The 24,300-nt window shown below is 45.2% G+C and overlaps 1 protein-coding gene across 3 annotated transcripts in view; it reads right to left on the bottom strand.

The window, feature by feature from the left end:
- Nucleotides 1-1,787, bottom strand: part of CHST7 (carbohydrate sulfotransferase 7) — a 13,036-nt gene extending 11,249 nt beyond the window's left edge. For all 3 annotated transcript variants that reach the window (XM_040468725.1, XM_040468724.1, XM_040468726.1), the window contains exon 1: nt 73-1,787. In XM_040468725.1, coding sequence (XP_040324659.1) covers nt 105-1,565 — 1,461 coding nt within the window. In that variant the 5' untranslated portion in view covers nt 1,566-1,787 and the 3' untranslated portion in view covers nt 73-104. The remainder of the gene's footprint in view (nt 1-72) is intronic.
- Nucleotides 1,788-24,300: the final 22,513 nt, after the last annotated feature.

Raw genomic sequence — 24,300 nt, 5'->3', positions numbered from 1 at the left:
CCCCCCCCCACTCCCCCCCCCCCCCAGGCTGGTCTGAGCTCCCCAGAGGCCCTTCCCTAGCCCGAACCTTACCCGGATCCGTCCCGGGGGCGCACGACGGGGGGCTACGTGGCGCCGTCGGCCTCGGTCTCCAGCGGCTTCTCCTCATCCACAGGCGGCTCCAGGTCGTCGTCCTCTCCGCTGCGAGGATAGGCCAGCAGACGCATGGCTGGAGCGCAGGCCGCCTCCACCTGGCGCACCTGCTCTCGGCTCAGGCGCTCCCTCCAGGCGTGCACGGCCTCGCGGGCATCGCGCGCCGACAAGTGGAAGGGTCGGTCTGCGCCGTAGGCCGCGCCCCGCGTCATGTTGAGCGCGAAGGCTTCGAGGGCGGCGAGCGCGCGCAGCCCGGAGAAGCGCAGCAGGCGGCGCAGCTGGGTGCGCGGCTGCCGCACCAGGTCCTCGTAGCGCAGCCTCAGGTAGCGGCGCCGCAGCCAGGCGGGCGCTCCGCGCGCGAACAAGAGATCGCGCAGCCAGGCTTCGCAGATGACCTCGAGCGCGCCGGTCAGGAAGAAGTCGGCGCGCGGTGCGGCGGGCAGGGCGCGGGACTGGCCCCCGGGCCGAGCGCCCACGCCGTGCGCCAGCAGCACGCGGTGGAAGCGGTCGCCCCGCTGGCGGGTGCGCAGCACCTGGATGCTCTCGCGCAGCAGCCCCTGCCTGGACTTGAGGCGCGAGTTGTGCACGGCCCGTGGATCACGGAAAAGCTGCACCACCTTCAGGTTGAGGCCGGGGTCACGCAACAGAGGCACCAGCACACCCAGGTCGAGGAGGCGCACGTCCTTGATGACCACCACCGGATACTTGCGGCACTCGGCCTCCAGGGCGCGTAGAGCCACGGGCGGGCAGCTGCGCTCGCAGGCGGCATCTTCGACGAGGCCGACCTCGGCGCGGGCACGGGGCGCGCCGGGGCAAAGCGGCGGCGAGCAGATGACCTTGTTGGTCCGCCAGCGGAAGAGGGCGGCCGTGGTGAGATTGGCCGCGCCCGGGGCGCGCGCGGCGGGGTCCCCGGGCGGCGAATACAGCCGCAGCACCGAGAAGTCGCAGCGGAAGAGGGAGCGCAGCATGTCGCGCAGCGCGCCCTGCAGGCTCTCGGCGTCGCCCGGATACAGCGCCTGCCATAGATGCCACATGGGCTCGTACAAGTAGAAAACGTCCGGGTGCTGGTTAAAGAGCTCGCCCAAGAACGACGAGCCGGTGCGCCAGGTGGCATGCACGTAGATGTGCTGCTTCTCGCGAGACACCGCCTCCGCGACATCGCCGCTGAGGTTGCCCAGGGACTGGGGGGACGGGCCCGCGCCCCCCGAGGCAGCCGGCCGCCCCTCGGCGCCCTGCTCGCGCTCATCCGCCGCCGCCGCCTCCAAGCTCCACACTCCCAGGCTGTGCTGCAGGCCCGGGCAGTGCCCCGCGCCCTTGTCGCCGTCGCGGCCGCCGTCCAGTACGGAGGGGACGAGCAGCAGCACCAGCGTGTAGAGCACCAACAGCAGCGCAAACTTGCAGTACTCCCGGCGCCGCCGCCGCCGGCCCTTCATCGTTCACCGAGCCCCCCACCCTGCGAGCGGGTGGGGCGCCCGTCCTCTCCCCTTCCTCACAAATCCCGTCCCGAGCCCGCTCCTCCGGCCTCTTCGGGGCCCTGTGCGCCGGGAGGAGCGGAGCCACCCGCGCCCTGCATCCACAAGGGGAAACTTGGGAGGCGGTGGTGCTGGTGTCGGCGCCCCTGCCCTCTCTCGGCTCAGCCGCTGGAGAGCCGCCTATTGGCTGGTTTGGCAGCCGCCCGCCCCGCCTTCGACCTCACAGCTTCTCCCCGCCTCCTCACCCGCCCGGGATCGCCCAGGGCTCTGCCAGATCTGGGCGGGGTTGCTGCGGGGTGGGGACGGTGGTTGGGGCGCATCGAGCCAGACCCCACCTTTCCCCAACTCCTCCGTAGTGAAGTCAAGTCTTCAGGAATCGACTTCAGGCAAGGGAGGGGCTCGTGTGTACAGAATGTACCCAGTGACGGGACGTGGACCCCACCCGGAGAACTCCACCGACTCTTCTGTTTTATCACCCCCGCCTGGTCGTCTCAGTCGTAGGCAGACTCGCCCCCACACTATTTAGAGCGGGGCTCCTGGTCACTATCCACATCCAGCGTCCCCGTCGGCCCCCGGGGTGGGTGTTCCTGAGTTCTGGATGGGAAAACTTCTCCGCTAAGATAAAGATACGCAATTGCACGCTGCCTGGTGGACCGGAGGAATTGGAGGCTGCGTATTCACGTAGCGCAATTAATTGGTCAGGAGGAGCCTTTGTGAAGTGTTGTGTTCCTTAGGGTTTTGTCCGCTGAGGGCTATGCACCTTTTCAGACACCAAAGATCAATTTACTCATTTGTAAAATGCAGATGATTTTTAGCACCCCCGTACCTCCTGACCTTGTGAGATTGGGGGGGGGGGGGCACCTGTTACCGCTGCATAACCTAGCCCGTTCTGACACGTGAGCGAAAGACATTTACAGAACTAGAGTGGTAGGATGGTGGACTGTCTCGGGAGATCAGTGTTTAAAAGGACCCATAAGCAGGGATATGTACTCAAGGATGGATGAAAACGTGACAGGAAGTCCGAGAAGCAGATTGAAGTTCCTGAAATCTACAAGAGAACTAAAAAGGATAATTTTGCTCTGTTTCAGCAGGATAGTGAACACCCCCTTGGAGGAAGCTGTTGTAAGGTTAATGGAAGATAGAAGGCAAATCTGCTCACCTCCATCTGGGGAAGGTGTTCCAGTTGGAAAAGTAAGAACATCGCCAAAGATCTCTGGTCGTTTTCATCACAGAAACTATTCCACCTCTGAAATCATTAGCTGAAGCATCCTGCTGTCTGCCCACACTTTGCCTCTCCCTAGCCATTCGTTCAAATCCTCTCTGTTCCCCAGCCTCATTGACCACTGCGTCCACCTTGGTCTCAGTTTTTCGTATTTGGCAAAGAGACCCCAGACCATTGTTTTAATAATGCTTCTGCCAATAACCTAAACTCCCTGACCTTCTGGCTTTTCATTACTCATTTGGCAACAGCTCCCCACCCCCACCCCGCCCCGTTTAAACCCTGCCTTGGGCTTTCTCTGTGCCTGCAAACACTGTTGCAACAAGTTTCCCCACAGGGCAGATAAGTCATAATCGTCAACCTCAAGGGGTCCCTGAAATCCCATACTTTCCCTGTCAATTCCCAGTCTTGGGTTCCATTATGACTATTTCAAACCTGGTCTGCTCACCTCAGACCTCTGATATCCCTCTTTGCACCCTCTCCCGTTTTCAACAAATGAACTTCCCTCCTACTACATAGAGAAAATGAAACTATTAGACAGTCTCTCACTTTCCACTATAGAGCCATATATCCACTTACCTCTGTCCCCATCTTCTCTCTGGTGGCAGGGATATTATTTTCCAATATTAAAGTATAACTTCTTCCTTCCCTATATTTTTACTTTTCCCTCCTCTCCTCTTTTAAGCAACTGGATGGCTCCCTGCTCACCTGAAGGGAGGGATGTGGCCGGGCAAAATGCAAAAAGTCTCTGGTATTTTTTTTCCAAAAGCCTAAACTCTGTCTACACTGACTCTGGGGAAAGAGCAGAACTCCACTGGCTCTTCCCCTGGGTTGGGGGTGGGTGAAGGGAGAGAGAAGTCTCTGGACCCCACGGCCAAAAGCACCTGAGCTCTTCTTCCTGACACTGAGTCAGGGAAGAGCAGAACTCATGGAGTAGCTGTATGGTTCATCTCGACAGATGATCGGAGGCACTATCCCAAACGTTCCTGGGCCCCAGATGCAACTTGGAGGCAGCAGAAGGGTCGCAGAGACAGTGTAGGTGACATTTCAGAGGCACCTATGTGGACCAAGACCCAATGATCCTAAGACCCCAGGTCTATGGCACAACCGTAGGAGTAGGGAAACCCTAGGAATTACCAAGGCAAATTGCCCAGCAGAAAGCTCAATCAGAAATAAAGTTGTTTTCTGGGGTGCCTGGGTAGCTCAGTCGATTGGGTGTCTGACTTCAGCTCAGGTCACGATCTTGTGGTTGGTGGGTTCGAGCCCCACATTGGGCTTGCTGGCTGTCAGCACAGAGCCTGCTTCGGATCTTCTGTGCCCCCTCTCTCTGCCCCTTCGCCGCTTGTGCTATCTCAAAAATAAACATTTAAAAGTTTTTTTTTTTTTTTAAGAAATAAAGTTGTTTTCTGGGAGATACCGGCTTCTAGTTATGGAATGAATAAGTCACGGGGATGAAAGGCACAGCGTGGGGAATATAGTCAATGGTATCGTAATGGCATTGTATGGTGACAGCTGGTAGTTACCCTTGTGGTGACCACAGCATAATGGACAGCACTGTCAGTCACTACGACATACACCTGAAACTAGTGTAACATTGTGTGTTACCTAGAGTTCAATTGAAGAAAAGAAAAGGAAAGAAAAAGTGGTTTTCTGTGAAGTGACTTCTAGCACACCTAATTTAGTAGACCTGGTACCCCCCCCCTTTTTTTTTCCTTTCTGGGACAATCGCATATGCCTAGTCCCTGCTCTCAATCACCGCCTCTCTTTCCTGTTCGTTCAACCACATGCTCTCAACCAGAGTGTTCTCACCAACGAGAGAATTAAACATAGTCAAATGTCTCTCTCTTTGGAAAAAAAGAAATCCCATTGATTCACACCCTCCCCTAGCACAACTGCCGCAGACACTTATGGGAATCAGAAGGTGCCCTCACCAGGCAGATGAATTGCAAACATGGGACCGAGCCCCTTGAAAAAGGTACCCCTTCCTTTGGCCCCAAGCCAAAGCTCAAATTCAGAGCTCGGCTGGCTTCCAGCCTGGATCTGCGTCCTTCAGCCCCGCCCTTGGCCACGCCCTTGGCCACGCCCTTAGCCGCGCCCCTGTCCTGCCTGCCGCGGGTTCCTCCACCCGAGCCTCACAGCCCAGCTTCTCGCTGGAGTTGTTTTGTACTTGTTCTCTCCTACTCATTCCTCAGCACACTCCAATCTGGATTCCGGCCCCGTATTGCTGCATAAACAGCTCATTCTAAGCTTCTCCGTGGCTTCCGCGTTATTGAATCCAGAGGACAATTTCATGTCCCATCTTGGTTGACCCTTCAATAAGTAGCATTTAACCCTTGACAGCTCCCGCCTCCAAACTGTCTTCTTTCCGTTTCTAGGACATCACGCTTGCCCAGTTCTCCTGTCGTTTCATAGCTGCACCTTCAGAGCAAAGCGTTTGGGAGACCAGGCTCTGTAAAACAGGGATGCTACTGCTAGTAGGGTTATTGCAGGGTTATTGGAAGAATTAAATTTTCCAAGACAGATAGATGGAAGGATACAACAGTGCGTGAGATGAAATAAAGCGTCAAGTATGAGTTCCAGTCTTTGTTGTCGCTGTGTGGGAAGCTCATCCTCTTCCACCCGGCCATTCGATGTTAGGATATTTGTATTCTTTCAGCTTCAGGGGCGCCTGGGTGGCTCAGTCCGTTAAGCGTCCGACTCTTGGTTTCGGTTCAGGTCATGGTCTCACGGTTGGTGGGTTCCATCCCCACGTTGGGCTCTGTGCTGACAGCCTGGAGTCTGCTTGGGATTCTCTCTCTCCCCTTATCTCTGCCCCTCCCCTGCTCTCTCGCTCTCTCTCTCTCTCTCTCTCTCTCTCTCTCTCTTTCTCTTTCTCTCAAAACAAATAAAATAAAAAAAATTATTTCAGCTTCAGCCCTAGGCCCTATCCCTTCTCACTCTATGGTGTCTTCAATAAGCCCAGACTGACATTTCCTGCCCAGACTTCTCCTTGGAGCTCCGAACTTAGAAATCCAGCTGCCTCCCTGCTGCCTCCTTGACGTTCCTTCTTGGTGGCCTCAAGGGCATTTTGAGGTTAATGTGTGAATGGGGGAATCATCTCTTCTATTATGCAATCGGCAATGTAGGAAGAAGTTGGTTTATAGCACCTGCCTCTTCGTCAGCCCCCTTCCCTCAAGGCAACCCATCACCAAGTCAGGTTGGTTTTACCTTCAATCCATTCATGTGTCTCCATTGCCAGTACTAACACCCTAGCCCAGGTGAGTCTCTACCAACTGCCTAGCCTGTCTCTGTGTCCACTCTGCCTTCCTCTGATTTGGGGTCTTAAAGATAATCAATTGGTTGGGGCGCCTGGGTGGCTCTGCCGGTCAAGCGTCTGACTCTTGATTTCGGCTCAGGTCATGATCTCACGGTTCGTGGAGCCCGCCTGGGATTCTGTCTCCCTCTCTCTCTGCTCCTCCCCTGCTCGGGCTCTTCCTCTCAAAATCAGTAAATAAACATTAAAAAAAAGATAATCATTAAGACTTGTAAAGTGAGTCATGAGGGGTCTTGAGTGCAAGAGCTTAGGAGGGTGTCCAGTATACAGCAGATGTTCAATAGGTTCCTTTTGTCCGCTTGACAGCTGAGAGGAAGCACTTTTTGTTTTTTTTTTTTTTACCTTTGGTCTTTGAAAGCAAACTACTGACTATTTAAAAAAATTTTTTTAATGTTTATTTATTTTTGAGAGAGACAGACGCAGAGCATGAACAGGGGAGGGGCAGAGAGAGAGGGAGACACAGAATCTGAAGCAGGCTCCAGGCTCTGAGCACAGAGCCCTAGAAAGGGCTCGAACTCATGAACCGCGAGATCATGACCTGAGCCGAGTCGGATGCCTGACCAACTGCGCCCCCTGGGCGCCCCAACCACTATTTTTATGGAGGAGGGGGGAACTCATATTAACAGCAATGACTTTCCCAAAACCATCTTCTTTAAAGCTTTAAAAACCCTGAGCCTGGAGACCAAACTTCCTCAAAAATGGCTGCAGTTTCCGTTCATGGTTTTTTTCATATCTGGATATTTATTCAAAAGTATGCATGGGGCACCTGGGTGGCTCAGTCGGGGAAGCGTCCGACTCTTGATTTCAGCTCAGGTCGCGATCTCACGGTTGGTGGGTTCGAGCCCCACATCAGGATTCACACTGACAGGAGCCTGCTTGGGATTCTCTCTCTCTCCCTCTCTCTCTCTGCCCCTTCCACTGCTTGTGGGCTGCCTTTCTCAAAAATAAATAAATAAACATTAAAAAAATAACTGAGGTGAGAATGGAACAAAAGAAGAGAACATAGCCAGTTCAAGAAACTTGGGCCATTTAGCTATTCTTGCAAATTAATGTTTCCATGTAAAATTTAGTATCAACTTGTCGAGGTCCCGAATAGAAGCTTAGAGGTATTTTTACTGAGAGTATGGTAAATTTTTAAAATAACTTAGGAAAGAAAATTATCTTTAAGATATTGGCTTGTCCTATCCAAGATGAAGGCATGTCTTTCCATTTGTTTAAGACTATTTTTGTGCCTTTCAGGAGCGTTTTAAAATTTTCATGGTGTAGATGAGCATATTTCTTGTTCAATTTTTTCTTAAGTATTCTATCTTCTTGGTTGCTATTGCAAATGGATTTTTCTCTAAGATTATGTCTGCTACTTGGTTATTGTGTGCATAAAGCACTTGATTCCTATATGTTAATTTTATTTTAATTTTAAAAATGTTTATTTATTTTGGGGAGGGGCAGAGAGAGAGGGAGACAGAGAATCTCTGCACCGTCAGCACAGAGCCCAACACGGGGCTCGAACCCACGAACCGTGAGAAAGTGACCTGAGCTGAAATCAAGAGTCGGAGGCTTAATCGACTGAGCCACCAAGGTACCTCCCTATATGTTAATTTCATATCCTGCTAAGTTACCGAATTCTTTCATTGTTTGAGTTAGTTCTTATTACTGATTCGGGAAGGGTCTCCACGTGCATTATGTCATCTGCAAATAGAAATGGTTTTACTTGTTTTTCAAATTCTTATGTCACTAATTAATTTCCTTTGTCTACTTCTATTGGCTATTACTTTCAGTTTAATGGTAAATACTCATGGAGGTAATGAGTATCCTTACCTTGTTCCTGATCTTAGCAAAAATTCCTCTAGTGATTCTCATTATGCAAGATGGTGGATTTAGGATTAAGGTGTGTGCACTCACACATGCATACATGTGACATCATGTGAAAGAAGTATCCATCAATTTCTATTTTCTTGAGTGTTTTTAAAATCAGGAAAGAAAGTTAAATTTTGTCAAAGGCTTTTTTAGCATCAAAAGAAGTAACCAGGAGTGGCTGGGTGGCTCAGTTGGTTAAGTGTCTGACTATTTTTTTTTTTCAACGTTTATTTATTTTTGGGACAGAGAGAGACAGAGCATGAACGGGGGAGGGGCAGAGTGAGAGGGAGACACAGAATCGGAAACAGGCTCCAGGCTCTGAGCCATCAGCCCAGAGCCTGACGCGGGGCTCGAACTCACGGACCGTGAGATCGTGACCTGGCTGAAGTCGGACGCTTAACCGACTGCGCCACCCAGGCGCCCCATATATTTTTTTTAATGTTTATTTATTTTTGACAGAGAGAGAGAGATAGCAAGCACAAATAGGGGAGGGGCAGAGAGAGAGGGAGACACAGAATGGGAAGCAGGCTCCAGGCTCTGAGCTGTCAGCACAAAGCAGGAGGCGGGGCTCAAACTCACAAGCCATGAGGTCCTGACCTGCCGCTTAACCCACTGAGCCACCCAGGAGCCTCTGTGTCTGACTCCTGATCTCAGCTCAGATCTTGATCTCAGGGTCGTGAGTTCAGGTCCTGCGTTGGGTTCTTCGCTGGGCATGAAGCCTAATTATGAAGATATTTTTTTTAAAAAAGAGATAATCATGGGGCACTGGGTGGCTCAGTCGGTTGAGCGTCTGACTTCGGTTCAGGTCATGATCCCACACCTCGTGAGTTTGAGCCCCACATCGGGCTCTGTGCTGACAGCCCAGAGCCTGGAGCCTGCTTCTGATTCTGTGTCTCCCTCTCTCTCTGACCCTCCCTTGCTCACTCTGTTTCTCTTTCTCTTAAAAACAAATAAAAACATTAACAAAATTTCAAAGAAGAGATAATCATATGAATTTTTTCCTTAGATGTATTAATATAGGATATTATGTTAATGAATTTCATAATATTGAATGCAAATTCCAATTAGACATGGAGTATTATTTACTTAATGTCATGTTGGATTCTGTCTGCTTACTTTTCATTTACTATTTTTGCACCGATATTCAGAAGTGATTTAGTTTGTAATTTTCTTTGTTGTGCTATCTTTATAAGGTTTAGGTATCAAGATTATACTTGTTTCCTAAAAAAGAAAATAAAGATTTTCCTTAATTTTCCATCTTATCTTTAAATGTTTGGCAAATTTCTCCTGTAAAATCATATGGGCCAACTGCTGTTTTGTGAGGTAGTTCTATAACTTTAAAGAAATTGATTTGTCTTTGTTTCTCTAATGGTGTCAATTTTAGCACATGTGTTTTCCTAGGGAATTATCTGTTTTATCTATGTTTTTCAAATTTATTTGCAGAGAAGTCTACAAAAGGTCTCATGACTTAAAATTTTTCTTTTGTTTCAATGATTATTTCCCCCATGTAATTTCTAATCTTGTATATATGTCTGCTACCCTTTTTATTCTTGAAACACTAGACAAATTTCTGCTAAGATCAAGAACAAGGTAAAGAAATCCATTATCTCCACAATTGTTTAACATTAAACTGGAGATAGGGGCACCTGGGTGGATCATTCGGTTAAGCATCTGACTTTGGCCCAGGTCATGATCTCACAGTTCATGGGTTCGAGCCCCGCGTCGGGCTCTGTGCTGACAGCTGGGACCCTGGAGCCCGCTTCAGATTCTGTGTCTCCCTCTCTCTGCTCCCCCCACCCCGCCCTGCTAGCGCTCTGTCTCTGTCTCTCAAAAATGAATAAACATTAAAAAAAATTTTTTTTAAAGAGTCCAAAGGGCTAATAAGTAATGCATAGAATTATCACAGCCCTGGCCCCTCATCACTACCTTTAGAAATTAAATGCTGAGGGGTGCCTGGGTGGCTCAGTCGGTTGAGTGGCCGACTTCAGCTCAGGTCACGATCTCGCAGTCCGTGAGTTCGAGCCCCACGTCGGGCTCTGTGCTGACAGCTCGGAGCCCGGAGCCTGCTTCGGATTCTGTGTCTCCCACTCTCTGACCCTCCCCCATTCATGCTCTGTCTCTCTCTGTCTCAAAAATAAATACACGTAAAAAAAAATTTTTTTTAAAGAAATTAAATGCTGAAGGGACACCTGGGTGGCTCAGACAGTTAAGAGTCCGACTCTTGATTTCTGCTCAGGTCACGATCTCACGGTTTGTGAGTTTGAGCCCCGCATCAGGCCCTGCGCTGACAGCACGGAGCCTGCTTGGGATTCTCTTTCTCCCTCTCTCTCTGCCCCTTCCCTGCTCGTGCGTGCACGCTCTCTCTCAAAATAAAATGAACACTTAAAAAAAATTAAAAACAAATTAAATGTTCAAGCCAATGCTCGACCCTTAGAGCAGTTGTCCCAGGCAAACTGTATTACCATTGCCAAAGACCAGAGCAGAGAGTGGCTGTTTGCACTGTGTCTTGCTTAGGTCTAGGGATGATTTTTTTCCCCATGCATATCGCAAAGTCTGGTGCGTCTGTTGGCTGAAGAGACGCTGAGGGAATGCCCCTTTTTTCTTCTGCTAGAGACTGACTTCTCTGTTGAAGCAGCCTCTGAGAGGGAGATTAGCCCCCAGGAGATGTAGTCGAGAGAGCTCTTGAGAGAGAGAGCTGAGATCGACACCTGTTGAAGGGAAGGGTGCAGGGCTGGACAGAGGGTAAGGCTGGGTTGCCGGAGGACCCCAGCAACACCTGTGGTTTTACCGCATGGGGACCTTTGCAGCTGTAATGGCTATTCAGTGTTGTCCCAAGTTGAGGGAACAGGCCCCATGACATTCGGTTATTAGATGCAGGCTGGCCCATCGAAGGATGCAGCTTAATCCCTGAGGAGGCTGACAGCTGAGGGCTTTCTGCGGGCACCACTCGCAGCAGCTGGGGAACATTTCCTTTATTCCCGAAGGAGAAGCTGGACGGTATCCACCACACTCCGACATTTTCTAAGATTTTTTTTTTTCTCAAGGAGGGTCCTCCACATTTTATTAGGGATACGGCAGAAGAAGAGGCTAGAACAGAACAGCCTCGTTTTTAATGACAGATAAATTAACCCCAGTGTGGGGACAGAGGGTGGGCCCTGGGCAAGGTACTTTACTATATATATATATATATATATATATATATATATATATAAAACAATGAAAAGACAGACAAACGGACCCCAAAGACATGGGGCAGGGGAGGGCAGCAGGAATGGTGATTCCCTGTCAAAATCCAATTACGACTCAGTTACCAGACCCCTTGGTATTTTCTAGTAGAAACACAAATCCGCATTTTCTGGGCAAAGAGGGTCTTTTCACAGGAATTCTTCCGATTTTGCACATTTTCCTTCCTTATATTGTTATGTGTATATGGGGGGGGGGGAGAAGGCATATATTTTAGCGGAACAGACTTAGCGAAGTTTGTTAGTTTCAACTTTTTTTCTCATCACAGAGGAAACATTCGTTACATGCTGTAGGTCAGGACATCTTTCATAATACCCTGACTTCTCCACATCCTTAGGATGTTCCAAAACCCAATCCCTGGGCTCATTGTGCTCAACCCCTTGAGGCTCGTTCACGATGGTCTCTTCCAACGAGTTCACATTGTTCGCTCAAGTGTCACTCTCAGATTTCTTTCTTGAACTCCAGTTAGGCTCGTATTGCCACTTCGGTCTCAGCACCTTCACCTGGACGCCTGCCAGGCACCTCAGATTCCTTTCACCCCTCCCCCCCCACCAAATTCTCTACAACCCTCCACAAATCTACTATTCCTGGTGGATTTCCTGTTTTGAACAATCCAATCTTTATACACCAAGATGCCAGAATTAGACAGCTCGTAGTCTCAGGCGCCACATCCAGCCATTCACCTTGACCCAGAAAGTCTACCATGTGAATTTCTCTTAAATAGGCCTCATCCTTAGCCTTCCCCCCTCTGACCCGGCATTCGTCAATCCACACTGTGTTTTTCCTCTCTAGCTTTGTGTGATCCATCATCTCTTATCATTAGTGACTCCGTACCTTTATAAGACAGCTCTCTGAGGCCCACAAGATCGATTCCAGACTCAGCACACCTCATAAAGGGTTTCATAGTGCTGTCCTTGCTCCCCAGCCAACCTCTATGTTCTCACTTCCCACCACTTCCTGATTCTTTCTCTTTCATCCTCCGTTCTAGTTGTGTTGGCACGCTGTGTGATTTATTTATTTATTTTTTTTTAAATTTTTTTTTCAACGTTTTTTTAATTTATTTTTGGGACAGAGAGAGACAGAGCATGAACGGGGGAGGGGCAGAGAGAGAGGGAGACACAGAATCGGAAACAGGCTCCAGGCTCCGAGCCATCAGCCCAGAGCCTGACGCGGGGCTCGAACTCACGGACCGCGAGATCGTGACCTGGCTGAAGTCGGACGCTCAACCGACTGCGCCACCCAGGCGCCCCACGCTGTGTGATTTATGCTATAGGTTCTATCCAAGCTATTCTCAGTTCAGCAAAAATGCCTGCTTCTCAGTCTGAGCTCAAGTTGTTCTTCCTACCTGACATGCCTTGTGTGCACAGCTCGGTCTATGATATCCCACTCAGAGTTGGAGTTCACCTGTGGAGTCCCTTCAACAGAATTGATAATTTCATTTCCTGGGTTCTCACAGAATCTTGCGCAAACCTGACCTGGAAAGTGGCTTACTGTGTGACTTTGTTTCCTTTACTGGATAGACGCTGAACTCTGCAACTAAACTCGAAAACATAATAGATGTTCAATTGATGTTTGGTTCCAACTTGTGAATTGCCTATCCCTAATGTATAGTTAGCACATTAAATTGAGACGACTAATTACATACACCAAAGAATGAATTTAAATTAGGTGCTGTAGGCTAAGTTAGAAACTAGGGAAGACATCAATGTGTTGAGCTTCAAGGAAGGGAGAAATAATGCTGAGGAACTAACTTGGGAAAGAGAGGAAGGAGGGGCTTGCATAGAAGAAAGAAATGAAGAGAAATCAAACGTGGACATTATTTAAAGACAGAGTACCCCCCGTCAGCATTCTGTTCTTGCTGTTCTATTTTTTTTTTATACATGTTGATTCATTTTTGAAAGAAAGAGTGAGTGGGGAAGGGGCAGAGAGAGAGGGAGACAGAGCATCCAAAGCAGGCTCTGCACTGACAGCAGTGAGCCTGGCACGGGGCTTGAACTCACAAACCATGAGATCATGACCTGAGCTGAAGTCAGATGCCCAACCGACTGAGCCACCCAGGCACCCCACTGTTTTATTTCTTTTTTATTAAAACTTTTTTTTAACGTTTGTTTATTTTTGAGAGACAGAGAGAGACAGAGAATGTGCAGGAGAGGGGCAGACACAGGATCCGAAGCAGGCTCCATGCTCTGAGAGCCAGCATAGAGCCCGACGCAGGCCTCGAACACACGAACCGTGAGATCATGACCTGAGCTGAAGTCAGATGCCCAACTGAGCCACCCAGGCGCCCCTATTTTTGTGACCTAATGCCAAATGAGAAAATATCAGGTACAAACACCATGCAGCTAGGCATTGAAGAAGTTGAAGATTTTTACTGTCTGTATTAATCATAATTTTTTATTGTTCTTAGTTTCCTTTTATAGATATAACTTCTTGATGAATCCTCCTTTTTGTAAAGGGGTTCAAGAAATCGACAAAGGAAAAATGAAATAGAGGCAATTTTATTTTAGTCACTCAGCTTGCCGGCTCCTCTGGACAATTTATCCATAGTCTATAAAATATCACCATCTGCTGGAGGAAGAAAATATGTACAATTCAACTTTGTTGTGTGAATATTGTTTCTAGTCAACATGATTACCTACTTCGAACTATATAACTTTTAGCAAGATGATGACATTAGCTCAGCCAGTGACGGATTACCGGATCACCTAGGCAAATATTACCACTTTATTTGAAGAGACACTTTTTTCAATGGGCAGTTCAGACCAAGTGTCCTTTAAAATGTTTTAACAAGCAGCAGTTTCCAAGGACCACTGGCCTTCTATTTTCTGCGGTTGGTGGTTAGCATTTAACATGGAAGTATTAGGTATTAAAATCAGCTACTTCAGAGGTGGGACTTCCAACATGGCTTAGTGAGAAACTCAACAGAGTCCTTCCTCGAAAGGCAATGATAAAACTAACAAAGTTGCAAAAACAACCATTTGGGGACTGTGGAAACTGACTAGAAGGAGAGGAAAAAGAAAGAGGGGCAGAAAGAAAGCATTTCAGGGGCACCTGGGTGGCTCAGTCAGTTGAGGGTCGAACTCTTGATTTCACCTCAAATCAAAACCAATTTCTCATCAAAAACTCTGGAGGCCAGAATGCAGTGGGACGACATATTTAAAGTACTCAACCCCTGTCAACCAAGAATTCTAAATCTGGCAAAAGTATCCTTCAAAAATGAAAGAGAAAGTAAGTTACACAAACGCTGAGGAAGTTTGCCACTAGTGGATCTGCCCTGTGAGAAATGTTAAAGGGAGTCCTTTGGGATGAAACAAAAGAACACTAGACAGTAACCTGAAGCCATATAAAGAAATAAAAGCCGGTATGATTGTATCTTTGGTTTGGAACTTTTCTTATTTTTCCCAAAATGATTGAAAAGACAATGCATAAGGGGCACCTGGGTGGCTCAGTCAGTGAAGCGTCCGACTTCCGCTCAGGTCATGATCTCGCGGTCCGTGGGTTCGAGCCCCGCGTCGGGCTCTGTGCTGATGGCTCGGAGCCTGGAGCCTCCTTCGGATTCTGTTTCTCCCTCTGTCTCTGCCCCTCTCTTGCTCGACTCTCTCTCTCTCTCTCTCTCTCTCTCAAAAATAAATAAACATTCAAATTTTTAAAAAAATTTTTTACATTTTTATTTATTTTTGAGAGAGAGACAGGGCACAAGTGGGGGAGGGGCAGAGAGAGAGGGAGACACAGAATCTGAAGCAGGCTCCAACCTCCAAGCTGTCAGCACAGAGCCTGACGTGGGGCTCGAACTCACAGACCGTGAGATCATGACCTGAGCTGAAGTCAGACGCTTAACCGACTGAGCCACCCAGGCGCCCCCTTTTCTTTTTTAAATTTTTTTTACATTTTTATTTATTTTTGAGAGAGAGGAGAGAGAGACAGAACACAAGTGGGGGAAACATTAAATTTTTTTTAAATATACAGAAAGGGGAGTGAATAATCGAAACAGTACACTAGGAGAAAAAACATCAATGAAATATGAAAGAAGGCAGTAGTGAAGGAACTGATGAATGAAAATGACATATAGAAGACAAATGGTAAAGTGACAGAAGGAAGTTTTTCCTCAGGAGTAATAATTTCAGATATAAAGGGATTGAACTATCCAATTAAAAGGTAAACATTGGCAGAATGTATTTTTAAAAAACCTAACATGACCCAACAATATGTGTCTACAAGATAATCCATTTAGATTAAAAAAAAAAAAAAAACCTACATGTGGGGGGAAGTGAAAGGATAGGAAATGATATCCTGTGCAAAAGTAACCAAAAGATACGAGATGGCTATATTAATCTCACACAGCATACACTTTACGTAAAAAACTGTTGCAAAGGGGGTGCCTGGATGATTCGGTTGGTTGAGCATCCGACTCTTGATCTTGGCTGAGGTCATGATCTCACGGTTCATGAGTTCGAGCCCTGCATCAGGCTCTGTGCTGACAGTGCAGAGCCTGCTTCAGATTCTCTGCCCATGCCCCCCCCCCCCGTCCCTCCCCTGCTCTCTCTCTCTCAAAGACAAATAAACATTTAAAGAAATTGTTACCAAAAAAATAAATAAACATTAAAAACATAATAATAAAAAAAAGGGGCGCCTGGGTGGTTCAGTCGGTTGAGCGTCCGACTTCGACTCAGGTCGTGATCTCCAGTTCGTGAGTTCGAGCCCCGCGTTGAGCTCTGTGCTGATGGCTGGGAGCCTGGAACTTGCTTTGGATTCTGTGTCTCCCTCTCTCTCTGCCCCTCCCCTCCTCACACTCTCTGTCTCTCAAATATAAATAAATGTTAAAAAAAAAAACTTTCAAAAACGATAGACCTCAAATCAACAACCAAACTTCACACTTTAACAAACCAGAAGAAGAAAAGCAATCGATCAAGTCTCAATAGTTAATTTTTGCTTTTGTTTCCCTTGCCTCAGGAGACCTATCTAGTGAGAAGTTGCTGCGGCCAGTGTCAAAGAAGTTACTGCCTGTGTTCTCCTCTAGCATTTTCATGGTTTCAGGTCTCACATTTAGGTCTTTAATCCTTTTCCAATTTATTTGTTGTGTATGATGTAAGAAAGTGGTCCAGTTTCATTCTTTTGCAGGTAGCTGTCCAGTTTTCCCAACACCGTCGGTTGAAGAGACTTTTTCCCATTGGATGGTCTTTCCTGCTTTGTGGAAGATTAATTGACCATATAGCTATGCGTTCATTTCCAGCTTTTCTAGTCTGTTCTGTTGATCTATGTGTCCATTTTTGTGCCAGTACAACACTGCTTTGCTCACTACAGCTCTGTACTATAACTTGAAGTCTGGAATTGTGATGCCTCCAGCTCTGCTTTTCTTTTTCAAGGTTGCGTTGGCTATTCAGGGTCTTTTGGGGTTCCACACAAATTTTAGGGTTGTTTCTTCTAGCTCCATGACGAATGCTGTTGGTATTTTGATAGGGGTTGCATTAACTGTGTAGATTGCTTTAGGTAATATAAACATTTTAAGACTATCTTTTCTTCTTTTGTGTCAAGTTTTTATTCAAATTGTAGTTAGTTAACATATAGTGTTATATTAGATACTAGTTTCAGGAGTAGAATTTAGTGATTCGTCACTTACATATAACCCCCAGTACTCATCACAACAAGTGCCCTCCTTAATACCCATCACCCATCTAGCCCATCCCTCCAACCCAACAATATTTGTTCTTCTTTTTTAAAATTCTTTTAAACATTTATTCATTTTTGAGAGACAGAGGGAGACAGAGTGTGAGCGGGAGAGGGGCAGAGAGGGGGAGACACAGAATCGGAAGCAGGCTCCGGGCTCTGAGCTTTCAGCACAGAGCCTGACATGGGGCTTGAAATCACAACCCGTGAGATCGTGACCTGAGCCGAAGTCGGACACTTAACCGACTGAGCCACCCGGGGAACTCCGATATTTATTCTTCTGATCCATGAGCATGGAATGTCTTTCCAATTCTTTATGTCCTCTTCTTAGGGTACAGATCTTTCACCTCTTTCGTTAGGTTTAGTCCTAGGTATCTTATGGTTTTTGGTGCAGTTGTAAATGGGAGTAATTCCCTAATTTCTCTTTCTGCTGATTCATTACTGGTGTATAGAAATGCGACAGATTTCTGTACATTGATTTTGTTTCCTGTGACTTTACTGAATTAGTGTATCGGTTGTAGCAATTTTTTGGTGGAGTCTTTTGTGTTTTATATATAGACTATATGTTGCAAATAGTGAAAGTTTTACTTCTTCCTTGCCTATTTGCAAGCTTCTGCACAGCAAAGGAAACAATCAACAAAACTAAGAGGCAGTGTGTGGAATGGGAGAAGATATTTGCAAATGACACATCTGATAAAGAGTTAGTACCCAAAATATGTAAAGAACTTATAAAACTAAACACCCAAAAAACAAACAATCCAATTAAAAATGGGCAGAAAAAGGGTGCCTGGGTGGCTCAGTTGGTTAGGTGTCCAACTTTGGCTTGGGTCGTGATCTCACAGCTCATGAGTTCCAGCCCTGCTGTGCTGACAGCTGAGAGCCTGGAACCTGCTTCAGATTCTGTGTCTCCCTCGCTCTCTGTCTCTCCCCCGCTTGCACTCCATGTGTCTCAAAAATAAAGATTAAAACAATTAAAAGCAATTTTTTTAATTTAAAAAAAATGGACAGAATACATGAATAGACATTTTCCCAAGAAGACATCCAGATGGTCGATAGACACATGAAAAGTTGCTCAACATCACTGATCATCAGGGAAATACAAATCAAAACTACAATGAAATACCACCACACGTGTCAGAATGGCTAACATCAACAGCACAAGAAACAACAGGTGTTGGTGAGAATGTAGGGAAAGGGGAGCCCTCCTACACTGTTGGTGGGAATGCAAACTGGTATAGCCACTCTGGAAAACAGTATGGAGTTCCCTCAAAAAGTTCAAAATAGAACTACCCTACGACCCTGCATTGCACTACTAGGTATTTACCCAAAGAATACAAAAATACTAATTGAAAATGATATATGCAGCCCAATGTTTATAGCAGCATTATCAACGATAGCCAAACTATGGAAACAGTTCAAGTGCCCATTGACTAATGAATGGATAAGGAAGGTGTGGTATATATATATATATAGGAGTATTACTGAGCCATAAAAAATGAAATCTTAACCATTCACAAGGACAAAAATGGAGCTAGAGAGTATTATGCTAAATGAAGTAAGTCAGAGAAAGACAAATAGCGTGTGATTGCACTCATATGTGGAATTTAAGAAACAAAATAAATGAGCGTATGGGAAAGAGAGAGGCAAACCAAGAAACAGACCCTTAACTATAGAGAACAAACACATGGTTACCAGAGGGGACTTGGGTCAGTGGATTGGGTGAAACAGGTGATGGGGATTAAGGAGTGCAGTTGTGATGAGCACTGGGTGATGTATGGAAGTGTTGAATCACTAAATTGTACACCTGAAACGAATATCACACTGTATGTTAGCTAACTGGAATGTAAGTAAAAACTTGGGGCACCTGGGTGGCGCAGTCGGTTAAGCGTCCGACTTCAGCCAGGTCACGATCTCGCAGTCCGTGAGTTCGAACCCCGCGTCAGGCTCTGGGCTGATGGCTCGGAGCTTGGAGCCTGTTTCCGATGCTGTATCTCCCTCTCTCTCTGCCCCTCCCCCGTTCATGCTCTGTTTCTCTCTGTTCCAAAAATAAATAAAAAACGTTGAAAAAAAAAATTAAAAAAAAAAACTTAAAAAAAAAGTGAGATCCAAAACTAGCAGAAGAAAGTAAAGAATAAAAATTAGAGCAGAGATAAATAAAATAAAGAATAGAAAACAATAAGGAAAATCAACTAAACTAAAAATTGATTCATTGAGAATAACAAGATTAACGAACCTTTAACTAGACTTTAAGAAAAAAAGGGAAAAGATGAAAATAACTGCAATGACAAATGAAAATGAGGACATTACTACTGACCATACAGAAATAAAAAGTTTTATAAAACAATACTATAAACAATGGTACCAAAAAATTAGACACGTTAGATGAAATGCACAAATCCCTAGTGTCACACAAATTAACAAAACTGTTTCAAGAAGAAATGAAAAAAATTAAACAGATGTCCTCTCTCTCTCTCCCTCTCTTTCTCTCTCTCAAAATAAATAAATAAAATTTTAAAATCTTACAAAAGTTCTCCACAGGGGCGCCTGGGTGGCTCAGTCGGATAAGCGGCCGACTTCGGCTCAGGTCACGATCTCGCGGTCCGTGAGTTCAAGCCCCGCGTCGGGCTCTGTGCTGACAGCTCAGAGCCTGGAGCCTGTTTCAGATTCTGTGTCTCCCTCTCTCTGACCCTCCCCCGTTCATGCTCTGTCTCTCTCTGTCTCAAAAATAAATAAACATTAAAAAAATTTAAAAAAAAAAGTTCTCAACAAAATACTTGCAAACCAAATCCAGCAACATATTAAAAGGGTTGCACACCATAACTAAATGGGATTTATCTCGGGGATGTAAGGATGATTCAAGATACGAAAATCAATCCATGTAATATAACACCTTAATAGAATGAAGGAAAAACCACATAATAATCTCAACGGCTTCAGAAAAGCGAAAAGCATTTGACATTACCTAACACCCTTTTATGATAAAAAAAAAAAATCAGTAAACCAGGAATAGAAAAAAATTTCCTTAACATAATAAAAAACATCAAACTAAATGGTGAAACTTTCCATCTAAGATCAGGAACCAGACAAGGATGTCTGTTTTTGTCACTGAAATTCAACGTTGTCCTGGCAATTCTAGCCCAAGCAATTAGGCAAGAAAAAGAAATAAAGGCATCTAAATTGGAAAGGAAAGAATATAATTATCTCTAATCACAGATGACATCTTCCTATAATAGAGAAAATCCTAAAGAATCCCATACAAAAAAAGCTATTAGAGCTAATACACAAAATCAGCAAAGTTGCAGAACATATTATCAACATGCAAAAATCAGTTGTAGTTTTTATACTAGCAATGAAAAATCCAAAAAAGAAGTTAAAGGATTCCATTTACAGTAGCATCAAAAGAATAAAATACTTAGGAATCAATTTAATCAAAAAGGTGAAATCTTGTACATTGAAAACAACAAAACATTGAAAGAAATTAAAGACCTAAAAGGAAAACTATCTCATGTCCATGGCTTGAAAGACTTAATATTGCTAAGAGCCAGTAGTCAAATTTATAGATATAATACAATCCCTATCAAAATCCCAATGGCCTTCCTAATTTTGCAGAAATAAGAAAGCTGATCCTAAAATTCTTATGGAATTCTTACAGAATTCAAGGGACCATGAGTAGCCAAGTCTTGAAAAAGAGGAACAAAATAGGAGGATTAACATTTCCTGATAACAAAACCTGCCATAGTAATAAAAACAATGTGGATAGGGGAACCTGGGTGGCTCAGTCAGTTAAGCAACTGACTTTGGCTCAGGTCATGGTCTCACGGTTCGTGAGTTCGAGCCCCGCGTTGGGCTCTGTGCTGACAGCTCAGAGCCTGGAGCCTGCTTCCAATCCTGTGTCTCCCTCTCTCTCTGCCCCTCTCCCACTCGTGCTTTCTCTCTCATAAATAAATAAACTTAAAAAAATTAAGAAAACAATGTGGCTAAGGATAGACATACAGATCAACGGAATAAAATTGAGACTCCAATATATGGACATCAATGGCCAATTGATTTTTGACAAGTGCGTCAAGACCACTCAATGGGGGAAAGAATAGGCTTTTCAACAATAGTGCTCGGACAACTGGATATTCACATGCAAAAGAATGAAACTGTATGTCTACCTCACACAATATACAAAACTAACTCAAAACGGATAACAACCCTAAATATTAGAGCTAAAATCATAAAACTCTTAGAAGTAAACATAGAGGTAAATCTTCACGACAATTTGGCAATGGCTTCTTACGTATGACACCAAAGCACAGTAACAAAATAAAAAAAATAAATTGGACTTCACCAAAATTTAAAACTTTCATGCATCAAAGGGCACAATTAAGAAAGTGAAAAGACAACCCACAGAATGGGAGAAAATATTTCAAATCATATGCCTAATAAAATTCTCCTATCCATAATATATATAAATATGCATATATTTATATGTTTTATTAAATAATAAATTCTTAGTATAATAAATTATTGTAATAAATAATAAACCATAATTATAAATTATTAAATATATATTTATTATTTTATTATCAATATATAGTAATAAATATATTAAAAACTCTTACAACTTTACAAAAAAAGAAAAGTCGATTAAAAATGGGCAAAGAGGGGCGCCTGGGTGGCGCAGTCGGTTAAGCGTCCGACTTCAGCCAGGTCACGATCTCGCGGTCCGTGAGTTCGAGCCCCGCGTCGGGCTCTGGGCTGATGGCTCAGAGCCTGGACCCTGTTTCCGATTCTGTGTCTCCCTCTCTCTCTGCCCCTCCCCCGTTCATGCTCTGTCTCTCTCTGTCCCAAAAATAAATAAACGTTGAAAAAAAAAATTAAAAATGGGCAAAGGACTTGAACAGGTATATCTCAAAGAAGATATATGAATTGCCAATAAGCAATTGAATAGATGTCAACATGATTAGTCATTAGGGACGTGCAAATAAATACCACCGTGAGATACCACTTAGCACCCACTAGGACGGCTAATAGTTTTTTTAAACATAAAATATAAAGTCTTGGTGAGGATGTGGAGAAACTCAGACTCCTAGGTTGTTGGTGGAATGTAAAATGTTATAGCTGCGGTGAAAAATAGGCTGGTGGTTCCTCAATAGGTTAAACATAAAATTACCATACGACCCAGCAATTCTACTCTTGAGTATTGTTATGAACTGAATGTTTGTGTCCCACCTCCCCCCATCAATGAATATGTTGAAGTCCTCCCCCACCACCGTGTCACTGTATTTGGAGATGAGACCTCTAAGAAAGTAATTAACATTCAATGAGGTCACAAGGGTGGGTCTGACAGAATTAGTGTCCTTATAGGAAGAGATACCCAGAGAGCTCACCCTCTCTCTCTTTCCATATGCATGCACTGAGGAAAGGCCATGTGATGATATAGCAAGAAGGTGGCCATCGACAAGCCAGGAAGAGAGCTCTCACCAGAAACTGACTATGCTGGCACCTTGACCTCAGACTCCCAGCCTTCAGGACTGCCGGAAAGTTCATTTCTCTTGTTTAAGCCATCTCACCTGTGGTATTTTGTTATGGCCGCTTGAGCAGGCTAAGACAATTATATACACCCCCAAAGAATTGAAAACAGGTGTCCAAAAAAAAAAAAAACCCTTCTATGTGAATGTTCATAGCACTATTCACAACATTCTAAAGGAAGAAACAACCCAAATGCCCATTATCTATGTCCATCAACTAATGAATGAAAAAACAAAATGTGGTCTATCCCTACAGTGGTATATTACTCAACTGTAGAAAGGAATGGAGTACTGATCAATTATATGACATAGATGAACCTTGAAAACATCACACTAGGTGAAAAGAGCTAGGAAAACAATGCCACATGTTATACGATCCCATTTCCATGAAATATTCAGAATAGGGAAATCCATAGAGAGAGAAAGCAGATTAGTGGTTGCCAGGAACTGGGGGAGAGGTGGAACGGAGTGTGACTGATTAGTGTGTATAGTTTCCTTCTGGGGTGATGAAATGGTTCTCGAAGCAGATAGTGATGTTTGCACATTGTGAACGTACTAAGGGTTACTTACTTGTATTTTTTTTAACGTTTATTTATTTTTGAGACAGAGAGAGACAGAGCATGAACAGGGGAGGGGCAGAGAGAGAGGGAGACGCAGAATCCGAAACAGGCTCCGGGCTCTGAGCTGTCAGCACAAAGCCCGACGCGGGGCTCGAACTCACGGACCGTGAGATCGTGACCTGAGCTGAAGTCGGACGCTCAACCGACTGAACCACCCAGGCACCCCACTTGTACTTTTTTTAATTTTTATTTTAGAGAGAGAGAATATGAGTGGGAGAAAGGGGCAGAGGGAGCGGGAGAGAGAAGCCCAAGCAGGCTCTATGCTCAGCGTACAGCCTGACTCGGGGCTTGAACTCAACGAACCATGAGATCCTGACCTGAGCCAAAATCAAGAGTCGGACGCTCAACCAACTGAGCCACCCAGGGGCCTCCTTGTACACTTTTTTAAATGGTTAAAATGTCACATGTCATGTGTATTTTGCCACAAGAAAAATATTTCTAAAAAATAAAGGAATGAATAAATATATCCCATGCTAACAGTAATTTAAAGAAAGCTGGGGTAGCTATGTAAATTTCATACCCAGTGGACTTCAGAACAAGGAGAAGAAATAAGAATCTTTAATGTGTGTGCACCAAACAACATAGCATCAAACACCTGAGGCAAAGAGTGATAGAATGGTGAGGAGTAGAGAAATACACTATTATAGTTGAACATCATAACACTCCTCTATGGATACTTGACGAGTCTGGTCATCATAAAATCAGTAAGGATATGGTAGAAATGAATGGTGTCATCAATCAACTGACTCTAATTGACATTTATCCAACAACAGCAGGATACACATTCTTCTCAAGTTCACATGGAGCATTCACCGAGATAGGCTACATACAGGGCTACTGACCCGCTTTAACATATTTATATTTGAAAGGATAGGAATCATGCAAAGTACGTTCTTTGATTATAGTGGAATTAAACTAGAAACCAATAACAAAGAAGGCTGGAAAATCCAAAAACATTTGAATATTGAACTACACATTTCTAAATAACACATGAGCCAGAGAAGAAATCTCCAGAGAAATGTCACTTTAAGAAACTAGAAAAAAAGGGGCGCCTGGGTGGTGCAGTCGGTTAAGCGTCCGACTTCAGCCAGGTCACGATCTCGCGGTCTGTGAGTTCGAGCCCCGCGTCGGGCTCTGGGCTGATGGCTCAGAGCCTGGAGCCTGTTTCCGATTCTGTGTCTCCCTCTCTCTCTGCCCCTCCCCCGTTCATGCTCTGTCTTTCTCTGTCCCAAAAATAAATAAACGTTGAAAAAAAAATTAAAAAAAA

Source organism: Herpailurus yagouaroundi, unplaced genomic scaffold (genome assembly GCF_014898765.1).
Source record: "Herpailurus yagouaroundi ecotype Mexico unplaced genomic scaffold, PumYag 67793, whole genome shotgun sequence".
NCBI classification, from domain to species: Eukaryota; Metazoa; Chordata; class Mammalia; order Carnivora; family Felidae; genus Herpailurus; species Herpailurus yagouaroundi.
This window is presented reverse-complemented; position numbering and strand designations above follow the sequence as displayed.